This window comes from Theropithecus gelada, chromosome 2, assembly GCF_003255815.1.
Source record: "Theropithecus gelada isolate Dixy chromosome 2, Tgel_1.0, whole genome shotgun sequence".
NCBI lineage: Eukaryota > Metazoa > Chordata > Mammalia > Primates > Cercopithecidae > Theropithecus > Theropithecus gelada.
Window position 1 is genome coordinate 186,241,416 of NC_037669.1, and position 17,190 is coordinate 186,258,605.

At 37.1% G+C, this 17,190-nt stretch overlaps 1 protein-coding gene across 12 annotated transcripts in view; it reads left to right on the top strand.

Annotated features, from left to right (window-relative positions):
• TP63 (tumor protein p63) overlaps window positions 1-17,190 on the top strand; it is a 263,807-nt gene that overhangs the window by 160,327 nt on the left and 86,290 nt on the right. For 10 of the 12 annotated variants that reach the window (XM_025377202.1, XM_025377205.1, XM_025377206.1 and 7 more), the window contains one exon: window positions 15,700-15,954. The exons of the other annotated variants lie outside the window; for them this stretch is intronic. In XM_025377202.1, the coding sequence (XP_025232987.1) occupies window positions 15,700-15,954 (255 nt within the window). The remainder of the gene's footprint in view (window positions 1-15,699; window positions 15,955-17,190) is intronic. 12 annotated transcript variants of the gene reach the window in all.

The window sequence follows — 17,190 nt, forward strand, 5'->3', positions numbered from 1 at the left end:
TTTTTTTTTAGTAGAGACGGGGTTTCACCGTGTTAGCCAGGATGGTCTCGATCTCCTGACCTCGTGATCCGCCCGTCTCGGCCTCCCAAAGTGCTGGGATTACAGGTGTGAGTCACCACGCCCGGCCCCTAGTACTATTTCTACTGACTTAACCGTTTAAAAAATATGGGTGTGAGTTTTCTGTTGATAGTTAATAAATGTATTAAGCTGCCCCATGTTGTGCTTCTGAGCTATTTAGTATCATAGGAAAAAGCAGTGGGTGAGAAGCAGAAACTGCAGCTTTAATTCATGTCTGCCACGTCGTATTCCTTACTCCATGCTGTGGCCATAGATTGCACTACTTGTTTTACAGTTGGTTGTCCTCGAGCCCAGAGGGAACTAGGAGAAAGACATCTTAGATCACAGATCGCACATCATACCTTCCTTCACTACTACTGGGAAAAAAATGATTTTGAGATAATAAATCACTTATCCTTTACCTCGATAAGGAAAACCATGTTTGGTTTGTTTTGCTTTTTAGAAGAGCAGTGATTCTCAACAGGATGTCACAGGTACAACAGAAAGCATCAATGGATGTCTAGATTTTCTAGAGCAATCAAAAAATTGGTTTCTTTTTCATTACACATACATTTTCTGAATGCAGAGTTGCTAAAACATTCCTCAATGACTATGTACAGAATTTAGTTTCTGCATTCTGCCTATAAAGGGAGTATATATCTAATGTCATGAGATTTTAAAAAGGGATTTGGATCAAACAGTTGAGAAATACGTTACCACAAATACACCCTGGTTTTCTTTGATGTGCATATGATTGCTTTGGGTGGAATCTGAGCTGGTAGAACAGAGGGGCACAGGTAAAAATCCTTCCTTCCTAGTACTTTTTTCTCCTGTTGAATATTTTTAAATTTCTAATTGTTTTATATCAACAAATAGAATGAATACAGGTAACAAAAAAATACTTCTGTGGAAAACAACTTGATGATTTCCACAATTTATAAGTTTTACTATTTTGAAGATAAAAACTTGTTAAACCCAAGTGGGCACTCAATTTTCTTTAGATGTATGTTGAGGAAAACGTCAGATGACTAATATAGCATTATTGTCCAGTGCCAATTTAGTGGAACCTACGAATGGTATCCAATAGAGTACTACATTTTGGGTCTGGAAGAGAATGGATTCAAGTGTCAAAGTGAAACATTTGATTCAAAAGTTAAGTTTTAAATCTTATTCCTAATCTTAAGGATGCAATTTGTGGGCCCAAGAAAATAGTGAAATGTGGCTTATTAATGGGCCACCTCTCTAAACATTTTATAATTTTTACTTATACTTTTTGATTAAGTGCTACATTGTCAATATTCATGAAAAGTAGTATTGAGAAAGAGAAACAGGTTAGAAGGAGAACTGACTGACTCTTAAAAAAATGTTTACTGAGCATCAGTTATATGTAAAATGGTACACAGGATCTAAAAAATCATTAAACAATTCCTAAACTAAGAAGATTATAGTTCACTGGGGGAATGAGTCTAATATGCATGCAATTATAATACAGGAGAGATTTTTAAGTGTGTGAGCAAGATAATATAAAGCATCAAAGGGAAAAAGAGCCTATGATGTAGGAGGGTCAAGAAAGTCTACATGCATATGTAAGATGAAGCTGCACTTGGAAGGATAGATCGAAATTTCCAAGTTCTAGAAATATAAGAAGGAAGGAGGATTTTAGGTGAAGAAATAAGCATCAGCAAAGGGAAGGGGGGTGAGGAGTGAATGCTGATACACTCAGAAGCATCAAATAGTTCAAATGCAATTGAAATTATGAGACAATCAGGAAATAAAGTTGGAAATGCAAGATAGAGTGGCTCAGAGATGACCATAACACTGAGGGGAGAGTACATTTATTATAGTGACAATGACAAGCCATGGAAGGATTTTGAACAGAGGAATGGTGTCATTGTGTAATTGGAGCTCTACTAGAGAGCACAGGGAGAATAAATGGCTCTGCTTGAGATTGCCTAGAAGTAGGAAAATGCATTTCTCTGCATTGCACATTGGCTGCCTGTTTTGCAGAAATATCTATCACTTCTCTGGAACCTTTGGAAGGATACAGATGGATTGTTTCTAAAGTCTCATACAACCTGTGTATTTTCCGCCCAGTGCTCTTTTTAATAACTATGGTCCCTGCCATAGACAAATTGGGAAATATTGGTCTTGGTTGGTCTTTATTTATGCCTGCTATTCTAGTATAATTACTAATAGCACACCTTTTCACTTTCCAAACTGTCCCATTTGGAAGATAAATTATATAATCACGCTGTAAAGACCCCATTCCTTATTTCATTCTCTTCCACACCCTAACACTCCACCCCAAAATGAAATAGTATAAACTTGGCTGTAAGCCAGACACAATGATTTTGAAGTACCAACCACAAACCATTTTGATTATTTCCCCCACCAAAGGAAGCACTTCCTTCCAATCCAACAGCTACTGAAAACTAATAATAGTCACTGTGATATGCACTGTGAAGAAAGAAGAAATTAGTAATTCACAGCTTCTAACCTCAGTGAATTCATAATCTGAGGGAGTATATGAGGGGTTCATAAATGACTCCAGTATAACCAAGATATCTCAAGTTTTAAAAGAGTGAAATAGAGTTTAAACTGTTTATGATAAAGGTAATATTTTATATGGTTTGAGAACTGAAATTCAGATGAGGAGTGAGGGGAGCAAAGACATTCTATTTAGAGGGGATAAAATGAATAAAAATACAAGGGAGGACTGTGCCAGACAAGATGAAGGAACATAGTATATTGATTTAAAAAGAAAATGTGTTGGTTTAAACACTGATATGTATTTACTATTTATGTCAAAATGGAAGGCTTTTGTCGAAATAGCAACAAAAGTTAATTGGAATATTGATCTCACTAAAAGCGGAAACCTATGTGTGTTTTACAAGTGTGACCGTTGTTCAGAATTCGAGATTCAAAACTTGACATACTCTAGGGATGATGAGTGACATCTTGCAGGAAGGGGAAAAAAATTAGCCCGAATGATTCCTTGGGCTGAAAAGTTGAGAATTACCTTTTCCCATTCCTTAGACTTCTACAGAGACAGATATGGTGTCTTATCATTTATAGGGACTTAGTAATGACATTTTAAAATTAATCAAAGCTAGGAACAAAATTCACACTGACTCTCTATGTTTATTATGAGTTGATTTTACTTATTAAATAGTCGTCTTAGAAATAGGACCAGAAGTCTTTTCTCTGGTCACTGCTCTAAATGCAAATAGTAATCCTGAAGCTGAATGTAAGACATTTATTCAAAATGAGAATCCCAGCTGGGAAATAAATAACCGAGCAGAAGGAAATGTGAATATCCCGTTTAAAAACCAACTGCACCAAGTAAAAAACAACAAAAATTTAAGATACTGTCTTTGCCATAAAATTTTTAAATTTGATTTTGGGACAAGGATATATACGTAAGATGTAATATGTGAAGATAAATATTGGGAGAAGACACGTCTTTTCCACACATCAATATTTTCCCTTTCCACAGCCTCCTTCATCACTTTCATCTCACCCAAGAAGACCATGTGGGCAATTGAAGAGATAATAATAGGGCAGGTGAGGGTAAGCCATGGCGAGAGGAAGGGGTGAATCAGTGACTTGATTTAAAGCCAAAGGGAGTGGATAAGAGGAGAACTGGGCTTCAAGGTAAATGAGGAGACATCTAAGCTTGTACTCATTTCTTTCTCTTTTTTAAGCAACCTAATCCTCCACTTCCATAAAGTAGAATTTGAAAGCATTGAATGTTAGCATATGATTGTCCTACAGACATTAGGGGAAACAGTGAGGTTCCACTAAATACAATCTCCTTAAAAGAAATAAGTAGTTCTATGAAGTGTCTGTAAAATCTTTTCAAAAGTCTTACTTTATACTTCCCCACAGTTGATGTCCTTAGTTGGTCTGAGAATATAGCACCTATACTATTCAAAAACTATTCTTTTCCATTTTCTGCAAAATATATATATATATATAAATTTCTTATTTCTAAGTTGATTGATTTCATGTTTGATATGGACTAACTTTATATATTCTGATTTTTAAATTGTTCACGTTTCTTTTTCAAAGACAAAGTACAAATGGATGATTGTATGGATTCGAGCTGAGATGGCTTCACCAGATAATGTTCACCTGTCAATATAAAATTCAGTAACTGGGGTTAAGATAGAGCACATGTTGGTTCTAGGTGAGGGAATAACTGGCAAGAATAAAACATTTTTGGAATGTTAGTGAATGTGTGTGTAACATAAATTGATATTTCATGCAAAACTTGTAATCTGAATTGCATCTTGTCTGTATTTCTTAAATGACAAAAAGATTTCCTTATACAAGCTGAAAGAGGGAATTTTGAGTCAAGCTGTGGTGTGTTGCCAGAGGCGGAAATTTATGAAACACTCTTGTCAGCTATGCTGGAAACACTACAAAAGAAATAGTTCTACTTTCTTATTGGTGCTAAAGCCACTAATAGGTGCAGTTTAGTATAATACCCCTATGAGAATTACCACCCCCGAAGTGAGCTTGCCTTGGAAAGAACTCTGTACAGGCATTTTCTTTTTCCTTTTAAGCTTGCGCAAAACACCCAAAGGGGCCATTTCCAATCCAGCCAGTGATCTTTCTCAAGTTTATTCTTTCTCAGATCACAGAGACAATGGGGAATATGCCCTGTTTACTCAAATCAGTCTGGATTAGTGTCACTCTATTGATGGAATCAGAATTAAAAGGAAAACCATTACCCTCTCAAAGGGCAACATCAGATGTTTGGGGAATGGCATGATTACTTTTAAATAGACCGTGTGAGACTCCGCCACAGACTGAGGTTGAGGACTCCACAACACACACATGAAGAGAAACAGTAATACTGGATGAGGCAGAAAGCTCTTCATAAGCCTTAGGCCTGGGAAATTATTTCAACAGACAATCCCCAAATGCTTGAAAGGCTAAAAATCAGAATGGTGTGATTTCAGAGAAGAGGGCTTTTCTGCCTTCGTTCTTCGCTCCAGTACCTCACCCCCAAATATTCATCTCCAGGTCAAATCCTTTCCAGTCATTAAGCCGGGCTGGGGAGAAACTTCACCCTGAAAAAGTTCTCAGATTCCCCCATTCAGGATAACACGTCCATCCTCTGAACTGTTTGACTCTGTTTCTTCCTCATTGCTCTCTGTGCGCACCAGATCCTTCCTCCCTATCCTTTGACTGAAGACTCTGGGAGGGTAGAGGATGTGTTATGCTTATCTCTGTATCCCCTACAGGGCCACTCAATAACGTTCCCTGAATGTGATGAGAACATGCATCTGTTGCTTGAAGAGATATCTTCACCTAGGAATATATGGTGTATTGTATATACTTAAAAGGCTGTTTGTAATTGACTTTTGCACACAAATAAATAAAGCGAGCCCACATATTATACAAGCCTCTTCTATCTATATGTTCTGCAGGTAACCAAATTGTATCGTTTTCCTTTACATCTTGCAAGTCGTGTTGTTGTTTGTTTGTTTGTTTTAATAAGCCCAATATTATTTCCATTATCTTTTAAATAACAAGTTTTTAAAAGACAGGGCAGATGACTTGTACAGTATCAAGTAATTACTGTAAAGTATGTGCTGCTTTCATATAATTGGTTACTCATAAGGACAGAGAATGTGTTTGATTTAAAAAAAAAAAAGATTAGATTTTTATCTTGCTTTGCAGGCCCTCTTTAAAAGTGTTTCCTTGCATCTGCACTGTTCCCTTGATTCAGCTTATCCCCTGCAGGTCTCTCTGTCCTCACCAGAGATGGAGGTAGTTTGATCTGGGTGAATAAGCTTGATGATTTGCAAACGCTCTCTCCTTTTAATTCTCTATAGTGTTATCCCTAAAGGATGTCTGAGAAATCTCAAAGCAATTTTTCTCTTAAATGTGGTATTCCAACTTTTTTGTTTATGCTCATACCTTTTATAATAGGATAAATAGAATAAAATGAATAAGATGAGTGTCTTTTCAAAAGTAAGGCATGTCTTCTGCAGAGCTCAAAACTTCAGTTTTATTTTGTAGTTGAAGTGACAGCTGAGAGGAACACTCCAATGTTATATAAGTCACCATATCTAATTGCAAAGTAATCACTAAAAACTTTAATTATCTCAAATATAATTTAAAAAGCAGCAATCAGCACAGCATTTGACAAACAAAAGCAAATTAGAACTCATGAAACAGTGCTCCCCACTTGAATACCTATAGACTAACAAGATTGAGTAGTACACTCCTTGTTTCAAGCTTCAGTTTTCCAGTCGCAAATAAAAACTAGTGTTTCAACCTTTGAGTGTTTGTTATATTGGAGCATAAATTTATATCATTTGCAAGAAAGGATTTATAAGTCTGATAAACTATAATCTCAGTTCCTTAAACATACATTTGTAAACTGTTAATTATGACTTTTTTCTAAACTGAATTCTGGCTAACTGGGCATAAAATCATGGAAATTAGGCAGGGAGGGACCAATTTTGTGGCCTATCTAGCAGAAACTAAATATCTTTCTCTAAGCTTGTTTTGGGGTGGTTTCTTTTCAAAGCAACCTGCATTTGGCCATGTGTACCATCAGTAGTAAGTGAATAATTGTATGACCACAAAGGTATGGGTTCTTATTGCTGACCTAGATGCATTAGAAGCAAAACCTAGAACATCAGGTTAGAAAACACTGCCTTGGCACAAAAGTGTGTATGTGTTTGTTTTAAGGAAGTAGAAGCTCATTAATAAACTTCCCAGCTAGGTGTGAGCTACCAAGTATTACTCATTGCATTGTGAGTGACAGGACTGGCTGTTCTGCTACTAGTTCCCATAAAAGCTGAAGCTAAAAGCACAATTCCCACCTATCAAGACAAAGCTAAACAAAAAGTAAAGATCATAGAGATTATTTAGCGATGCACTATAACATTTGTCTGACAGTAGCATATAAAGAAATGAATCAAATTTGGACACAGACTTACTTCAGGATAAAATAAATGCTTAGTTGTATTAGAATAAAAGAGATACTTTCTGCAAGTCATTTTTATTTTGAAGTGGTTTGCATTTATTCTTTCAAGAACTATTTCCTGAGCATCTGTTATGTTTCAGCATTATCCCAGGTATTGGGGGTTCAGTACTAAATAAGCCACATATATTCTCTCATTAACTTATTGCCTAGCAGAGAAGACCAACATTTTTTAAAAGTTTATACATATAGTTAATTTCTATTATGATTATATGATACAAAGGGAAAGTTCTAGGAAAACATGGAACAAGAGAATAATCTGAACAGTCAAAGAAGACTTCTGGGAGATGACATTTGAGCTAAAGGTTGAACAATGAATTGGAAAACAGCTGGCATGTGCAGAAGACTTGAGGACTGAAGGAGTAAGCCTTTAAAAAAATGAAGAAAGTTCTATTTGGCCAAAGGAGAGTTTCAAATAGTGCCTCACAGGCCACGTTAAAGACCTGAGGCCTTTATTCTAGGAGAATAGGGAGCTGCTCAAGGAATTTAAGCTTCAGAGTGACAAGATCAGATTTGCAATGCCTTTCAAGTGGTAGCTACAAGGAGTTGGGTCTCTGACCCTTTGCAATTATACCCATTCTGACTAAGAAGGGGGAAACTTTTTATATCCTGTCTTTAATGAGTGGGGAAAAAAAAAAAAAGCAAATAAAAGAGGTGTGCTTTTCTTGATTGTAACTTTTAGATAAAAATTCCAGGCAGAAATGTGAGTGATTCCTATTTACCTGCAATCAGAATGAAAGCTACTTAGGAAAGCGGGTTCTGGAGCCAGATTTACTGGTTTTACATCCAGGTTCTTCTCACTACCTTGGGCAAGTTACTTAATCTTGTGGAACTTCAGTTTCCTCATCTATAAAATGTGTATAAAACATAGATATTAATGCCATGTATCTCATGAGAAATAAGTAAAACTCTGCAAAGCAATTGAACACTCTGAGACACATAATTAGAACTCAGTAAGAGAATTAATAAGAGTAGAAGTAATAACTCCTATTCTTTTATAGAGGGGATGGAAGATGGATGATAAGTAGATTTCAGAGTTTTAAAATTTATTTTTATTTCATTTTTTTACTCCTGATAGTCACCATTACTTTACTGAAATTGATATGTCTTCAGTTTCATGTCATGGTAACTAAAGCTTATTTTCTGTGATGAAATGTTAATCACATTTAATCACCCCATTGTTTTAACTCACAATTTAGGATAAGAACTAGACAAATATACTACCAACGTTATTTTTAAAATATTTTTAAGCTCACTTTCAAAACCAAGTATGCATTACTGCTGAGCTTCTAAAGGCAATAGGGAATGCTTAACATAAAGATGGGTTAACATTCATTGAAGAATTTTATTACTATGTACTTTCTTCTTTTAATATTACCACATCTGCTATATAGAGTTATTAAAACATATTGATTGCTATAGATTGAAAATCTCTTCAAACCTATTTTGATTCACTTTGAATAAACTGAAATTCTGAATATTTCCCCTAATACCAGAATTTAAAAATGTTAAATATTAAAATTCTATCCTGCTTTCTGCTTAGTTTAATACTTCTTTGACATAAAATGATATTAATTTTTTTCAGGATTGAGATGCCTTCTGATTTTCATTTTGTTGATTTGTCATCATTATTATAGGAGTATGTACTAAAATAATAGAATTGAAAAGTTTATTTTTCTTAACTGAGTTCTACACATGTTAATTTAGCTGCATTTGGATCAAGTTTTAACTTTAATACCTTTCACACTTCCTGTCTTTTCAAATGCTGTATCTAATGTTTGTTGACATTATTGTCCACCTGATCAGCCAACTTTGTATTTATTTGCCTCACCTGCTGTTGGGGCTTCTAGAGCTCTTTATCCTACATCATGGAATCTTGGCGCTCAAAGGAATCTTGACACTTTGTGTCAGAACACAGGACATCTAGTAAACTCTCTGCTTACAGTCTTGATAGTTTGGGGTGTGCTTAAATACTTTATTCTTATATTTTGTTCTTTGTAATGTATGAGTATATATTAAGTATTCACTTTTTAGAATAATTTTGGAAAACAAAATGAGTGAAATATTTTTTTACTAATAAAATCTGGTTTTGAGAAAAACGTGATGCTAAATAAATTCTTCAGTTGGAAAGATGCTGTTTTAACTTGACATTTTTATACCAATACCTTTTCTTAACCTGGAGTAGAACACTGTAAGTCAATTGTGTTTAATTCTAGCATAAAAGAAACCATCATTCTCTGAGGTGGGGCAGGTGGCAGAAGACGAAAAAATGACAAGTATGTCTCCCTTAGGCAGTGCTTGTTGAAAAGTCACTATCCTGCTGATATTTGGGGATGGAAATGCAGTACTCTCTGCTAAAGTATAATTGAATGAATGCTTTTAAAGCCAGGGTCATGAAGTAAAGCTGTTTTCTTTACCCATGAGGGGCTGTAGAATGTTCATAAAAGCACCTCCGTGAAGCCTCAGGTGAAAAGTGGTTATCAGCCGAGGAAACTTATGTGCTGCCTAAAATGTTTCAGATTTCTAAGTTTGGCCAGGGACATCTGTATAGAGAGAGAACAGTTACCTCAGAAAACTGTTTCAAAAGCGGTCTTATAGCCTTGTTTTAACATAGCTTCACAGATGAGGATGGCCATAAGTCACAGAATGTTAGAACTGGAGTTCCCTCTCACTGAATCCTCAAATTCAGTCTCCTCGATTTTATATAGACTTTGGATTATGGTAAACTAAGGTCCACAAGTTGTTCAGCTACCTTGCCCAGGGGTGCACAGCACACTCGTGGCAGTGTTGAGACTTAGACTCCATGTAAACAAGTCTAAGTTCAGAGTTCTTTTGCATTACTAAGATCCATACAGGAGTGTAAGGAGTACTGAGGCATGTTCAATCCCCTAGCCTCATCTAACAGTCACTCATGGATTATAAATACAGTTTCTTCCAAGTGAAATTTGGGAATGCTATTGTATCTTGTAACAAACGTCTGGTTGAATCGAGATAAATTATGATTATATATCCCAACAGTAATCTCTTCTATCTCTGATTTGGTCCCTATCCCATTTTTTAATAATCTCTTACTATATATTGTTGGCTATTGTTGCTATAGTGTCATAAATTTACTATTATACATAGTAATATCTGAAAAAGAGAACGTTTTTAAAAATTCTCTTGGCCAGGTGCAGTGGCTCACCCCTGTAATCCCAACACCTTGGGAGGCCGAGGCAGGTGGATCACCTGAGGTCGGGAGTTCGAGACCAGCCTGACCAATATGGAGAAATCACATCTCTACTAAAAATACAAAATTACCCAGTTGTGGTGGCACCTGCCTGTAATCCCAGCTACTCGGGAGGCTGAGGGAGGAGAATCTCTTGAACCTGGGAGGCGGAGGTTGCGGTGAGCCAAGGCACTCCAGCCTGGGCAACAAGAGCGAAACTCCATCTCAAAGAAAATAATATACATATTTGATAGATAAATTGATGGAGAGAGATTTTCAAAAACACAAGTTACAGGAAAATCTCTATTTCTATTGCACTGGTCAAATGGCTTCATTGGAATCCCTTTTTGATGTTAAATACTTTTATATGAAAATAATTACATCATCAACTTTAAGTAAATATAAATCCAATTATTTATTATTGAGCTATAGCAATATATGTTGACACAGTTTTGTTTCTTCATGGTGAAAACAGTTTGAGATTCAGCTCCTGGGTATCCTTATACCTACATGCAAGCTGTATGTTTCAGAATGCCCTCAGGGTGTTCTGTGATTGCATGGAATATGTCAAGTCCCTGTGACCAAGGTGTACTTCATCCTTTCTGTGGTCAGATCAGCTAGTTTGTGAGGAACCTGAATATATCATAACTACAAATAAATTTTCCAGGGTCCAAGCAGTGTGTCTTCTATTTCAAAGTTATTTTATAGGAAATGAAGCATCTGTTTGGAATCACAGGAAATGGTTTATTTTACTTTAGAAGGTTCACAGTAGATATCACAGAAGTTGTGTTCATTTTTGCCTTTAACGTTTTCCATTCACTCATTATTTGCGTGTCTGCAGAGTATGTTAAAGTTATTCCAAAATCAAGATACCTTGTGTTTAGAAGGGGAGAACCTACTTCCTATTTCACTTCAAATATGCCAATAACTTTTGTTTCCTAAGAAACACATACATATGGGACATGGGGGCTCTATGGACTTCTTCCAAGGGCCGTTTTTTATGGCTGATTTGAAAGTGTCATGTTCTAATCTCTGAGACTGACTCTTTGACTTGTCATGGTCAATAAGCATTTCATTAACATCCCAGTATAATACACATTTCTCTCCTCTGTTATGGATTATTGGCAGTAAATAAGGCAACAAGTACTGCTCCCTTTACCCCACCAGATTTGCTGTGATAGAAAATAAGGGATAGATATTATTCACTTGACCTGGGACAGCTTCATGGGCACAAAAACTGCAATTGGTCACACAGGGCCCTATCTTAGAAAAGCACCATTCTTTGTTTAATGCTTTGCTATCATCATTTTGAAATTCTTAACCTATGAACAAGAGGTTCTGCATTTTCATCTTGCACTGAACACTACAAATTGTTTTACTGGACCCGTCTGGGTAACACTTGTTCTTCTTGACTATGATGGCCCACCCTTGGCCTCCAATTGTACCTTGTTAACACAGGCGATCTTTCTTTAAATCAAAGGAATAAGTAAATAAGAATATTTTCTTTAGATATTTTAAAAATTAACTTCTGAAGAACGAATGGCAGGCTCATGATTTATTGATTTTTAATAAACTAAGAAAAGTATGTAAATGGATTTCTAATCACTCAGTTCTGACTGAGTGGGTTTGTTGTTGTGTCTGTTCATTTTAAGCTGACATTCAAAGTTAGTAGTGTTGGTTTTATGCTTTCCAGGAAAAGACAATGGAGCATACTACTTGGCTTATATTTCTGTAAAGTATTACTTGAGAAGAGTTTCAATTGAAATGTGTTTTCCCACTTTTATTTTGTGTAGTAGGCTGTTTCTCATCAATCCTAAGAAATATACTTTTATGTTATATTATTTGAGGATTTAGCATTGGTAACAGATCTTGTTCTTATGTACAAAATCTCACCTGGAACTGTATATAATTTAAAACTATGACACTTAAAAGTAGACCCATCAGGCCTAAACATGAGGATAGGCTGGGCGCGGTGGCTCACGCCTGTAATCCCAACACTTTGGGAGGCCGAGGTGGGCAGATCACGAGGTCAGGAGATCAAGACCATCCTGGCTAACATGGTGAAACCCCATCTCTACTAAAAATACAAAAAATTAGCCGGGCATGGTGGCAGGCGCCTGTAGTCCCAGCTACTCGGGAGGCTGAGGCAGGAGAATGGTGTGAACCCGGGAGGTGGAGGTTGCAGTGAGCCGAGATCATGCCACTGCACTCCAGCCTGGGCGACAGAGCGAGACTCCGTCTCAAAAAAAAAAAAAAAAAAGTAGACCCATCAGTACCCACAGTGCTATTAATGACTTTTGAAATATAGTTTCTGCTTTTGTTGGTTCTCAATTTTTCAGTCTTACTTTCATTGCAAAGGACTCTTTCATGACTCCTCAGTAAATGGAATTTTCCCTTTCTTTTTCTTAATATCCATAAAATCAGTTTACTTAAGAAATCATATAGCAATATACAGCCTAAACCCTAAACCCTTTTTCAAAATTGTAATTAGCTTTTTTTATTCATTAAAACATTTTCATCTCATTAAAAATTATTTCTTCCTTTAAAATTTCCCAGAAAGTATGACCTTTTTATTTTCTGCTGTTCAGTTTAAACACATCATCAAAGACAGATAATTATTAATGTTATATGAGCATAACAGGAGATTTATAAACCAGAAATATATTTTCTGGGAACCAACTTTCAAGTTGCCCAGGTAAGTTTTATTAATTTCACTAGTGAAGCCCTGGGATAAAGCAGCGCCTAAATCAGACTTATTTACCCTTGGCATTATATGGCACCAAACACTGTTTCAGGACAGTGGAAGAACAGCCTGGGAGGCCTTTGGCCTGATCCAGCCTTGTCCAGGCCCACCCACAAGGAGAAATAGGAAGGAAGGCCAGTTAGTATGCAAAGTAGCATGGCTTATTTTGAGGTCCCGTTAATGTTGGTCAACAAAACAATGGCAGGATTTGAAGAAAGAAATGTATTGCAGCAGAGTCACCATATACTTTGAACTGCAAAGGGAGACTGAGGAAATGTTGCCTTAAGGCCAAAAACCCTGGCTCAAAACAGGTTCCTCAGGTGGCTCAGAGGCAGACCAAGTTCACCAAGTCAAGGACATTTTCCTGCTACCCGCTTGGGGATACGGGCCTTCACCAAACCACCCTGGACATGGATCTCCTGCTGTTCAGAACCCACTCAATAAACAACAGAAGCAAACAGATTTTTTTTTTTTTTTTTGTCCCTTACATGGAATTTTCCCTTTTTTTAAGTCCTTGTTGAATTGAAGACTGTTTGCTCACTGGCTTTTAAAGTGTAGTCCCGAAACTTTTTTCTTCATTTGTATTGGGTTAAAAAAAAAATCAAGGGCCCATGCGTCTTTGTTCTCATCCAAGCCCACAATTAGCTGGGGTTCCTTCTGTGCAGCTAGAAGCAGGAGGGAAGGGGGTGGCCCAACAGGCATTTTACTGCCTGCGAGAAAGTGCTGTGAGTTTCTTTGTCCTTTTTGTCAGGGACGGCTGCCTCCCTAATTGTACTGCTGTAGGGAGGCACGTGCCTTTGGAAGCATTATCTGATTCCTACAGGACGTTCAGGAGTGCTTTGTATACTGACCCTTAACTTCAACACAAAGAGTATCTTCTCAATCCCCTTCCCAGGCTGTTGCCTCAGGCTTGGATACCTAAGAACTGTAGTTCAGCCAGGGTGGGGACCATTTATATGGGATCAGGTTTTATTTTTTTGTCCCCTAGTTTACCTGCAGTTTGGCCACACTCACCGGGAGAGAAAGCCGAAGATGGTGGATAAGCAGTGGATAGCAGCTATAGAAGTCAGAGCGGAGACAAGGCGAGACAAACAGCTGCTCTTGTCAGCATGGGGATAAGTGTAAAGAGATTAATAGTTATTTGAAGAGCAAATGGGGACATGGCATTTGGCAGTGGAATGCGAATGCATGAATGTAATGGAATGGGCATGCGACTAGTAACATTTAGACAAATGCTCCCCGGACTGAATGGAATGGCAGAGCCCACTTCTCCTCCCCCTGTGAAAATAATAATAATAATAATTAATAAAATAATTAAAAGTTTGAAATTTTTAAAAAGATAAGCCTAGCTCCTATTTCTTTGTAAGTTTGTTCTTCTCTATAGTTTTACTTAATCTGGGACTCTCAGTTACATTTCAATTGAAGAGCTAGGCCTATTTCCTTTTAAAAAAATATGTATGAATAGGACTCCCTTAATCTTTTGGGTTTTTTTTCTCGTTCATTAGATTGATGAAACAAGATCTCTATGTGTTGGAAGGTTTTACAAAGGGAAAACAACTGTACCATAAGCTGGTTGCCCCTTCTGTTCATTTTGGCTCAGGTTTAGAAATGACGATAGGCTGATTTGCCTACTCAGGCTGACAGTTTTGATGGCACGGGCAGAGCCCTGAACTCTGAACCAGAAGATTGAGCTCCGAACGCCCCAGTCGTTGTGTTAGCGGATGCTAGGGCAAATGCTTTACCTCTCTGATAGTAATACAGTAAAGTTTTCTATACAGTAAACTGAGGCAAAATTAATTTATTCTTTCATAAATATGTTCTTGAGTACTTTCACTCTGTGCTTGGGCCCATTCACATAGAAGACATAAAAACATCTGGCAGAAGAAAATATGTGAGCTAATGTATTTTTTAATTACATTGAGCATAGAATTTTCTTCATAACTAGTTGGTATTTCTCTTACAAATGTTCTACTCTAGAAAAGAATAAATTTCTATTAAGAAAATAAAAGAACAAATTAAAAATAATTAGACCAGTTTGGATGATTTACTAGCATGTTACTTTTTAAAATACATAGTTGGGTCTCCCTAACCCTGCTACGTATGATCCTCCAGGCTTTGTGGAACCAGTCCTTAGGGGGCTGGGTGATACACTATTGGTACTCTGGGACAGAATGTAGAATTGTAAGACTAAGAGAAAAATTCGAAGGTCATTTGATTTTGCCCCCTATGCAACAGTTTAACACTTGAATCCCTTCTGGAACATACCTACCAAGTGCTCTTTCTCATTTTGTGTAACATGCCCCCCACCACCCCCCAACAACCTCAAAATGGAATAACAGGCGGTGTTCATTTGAAGACTTCCTAAGCAGCTACTGAGCAGTGGGAACGTTTTGCCTAGCTTGTGAATAAGCACATACTCTACTTTCAAATGCTCTTTAGGAAGTCAGTCTCCAGAGGCGGCACAGAGAGCTGAGTGATCTGGAAAAGCCATTACACACACACACACATGCTCAGACTTCTCTTGTTTTCTCTGTTTGTCAAAAATCAACGGTTTTACTTTGAATGTGAAGTGTTTCCGACCTGAAGTCCATCTCTGTAGAATGCATTCACCCATGGATGCCTTTTTTTGGAGCAATGATCTGTGGCTTCAACGGCTAATATTGGGGTTTCTGGGTGTCCTTGCAGCCACAGTACACGAACCTGGGGCTCTTGAACAGCATGGACCAGCAGATTCAGAACGGCTCCTCGTCCACCAGTCCCTATAACACAGACCACGCGCAGAACAGTGTCACGGCGCCCTCGCCCTACGCGCAGCCCAGCTCCACCTTCGATGCCCTCTCGCCATCACCCGCCATCCCCTCCAACACCGACTACCCAGGTCCGCACAGTTTCGACGTGTCCTTCCAGCAGTCAAGCACCGCCAAGTCGGCCACCTGGACGGTAAGAGCAGCGGGCACGCACATGCCTGACCCCAGTCCAAGGACGGGCTTCACCACATCCCAGGGATTTCTCTCCCTTCCCAGTTTAGCGATTCCACGTTCAATGGTGGAAAACTTGTCTTTGAATATTTAATACTGAACCAGAGAGAGAGAAGGTGCCAGTTAGTGGGAAAAGTCCCAATTTAGGAACCAAACGTCTGCATTCTAGCCAGCTCCTGGCAGCTTCAGTCAGTGTGCTCCTGCCTGCTTCACACTGTTGTATGCCAAAGTTGATGGCAAAGTAAAGAGCACTGTGCCAACAAGAAGTATGGTAATCATGGGATATGTGTTTACAGTCTCCAGAAAAGTGTTTACCAGTCTCATTATTGTAAAAGAAGTAAGTGTCACATTAAGGTGTGATTTTAAAAACTGAATAAAATAATAAATATAGTGTTATAAAAATTCAGAAAATAAAATCCTATTTATGAAGGAAGGATGAATATGTTTATACATGTAGGTATCAATAAATTATAATTTATCAGTAAATTGTATAATTTCTTATAATAAATTGCTATTTATTATAATAATTTATCAGTGAATTATAATTTATTGATATGCATATATTTATCTAATTTAGAAATATTCTTTTCGAAAAGGAAGCCCTTAAATATACACATCAGGGCCCTGAATTAGTCCAAAGAAATTGTTTAAAAAAATCTTTCTGCATATAACTTTTCTAAGAAAGCATGGAGTTTTCTTTTCATAAATTAGGAAGATGCAAGAATTAGTCCAAAGAAATTGTTTTAAAAAATCTTTCTGTATATAGCTTTTCTAAGGAAGCGTGGAATTTTCTTTTTCATAAATTTGATACAAGAATATTTTATTTCGAAGTGTATTTTGAAATGTATTATAACACGAATAAAGCTCAAGTATAAAAGAGGACACCTACAAAGTTGGTTTTAACTGGTTGATCAAAGAATGTTCAAGACCAAAGTGGTATGTTTGTCAAACAACTTAATGTTTATATAGATTGTAGAAATGCTTCCAGATATCATCATCTTAATAAAAAGTAGCTTTAGAATTGTTTTGACAGTTTTTTCCCTCTTTGACAAATGGGTTTCTTTGGAAAGCATTTCTATGTTTATCTTATATATAGTACCTAGTTCATTCCAGTCTTTAGTTGTGTATTTTATAAAATGATCCGCATGCATAAAACCTATTACACTCTAACACCATTTTACATCCATTTCCTCCTTTT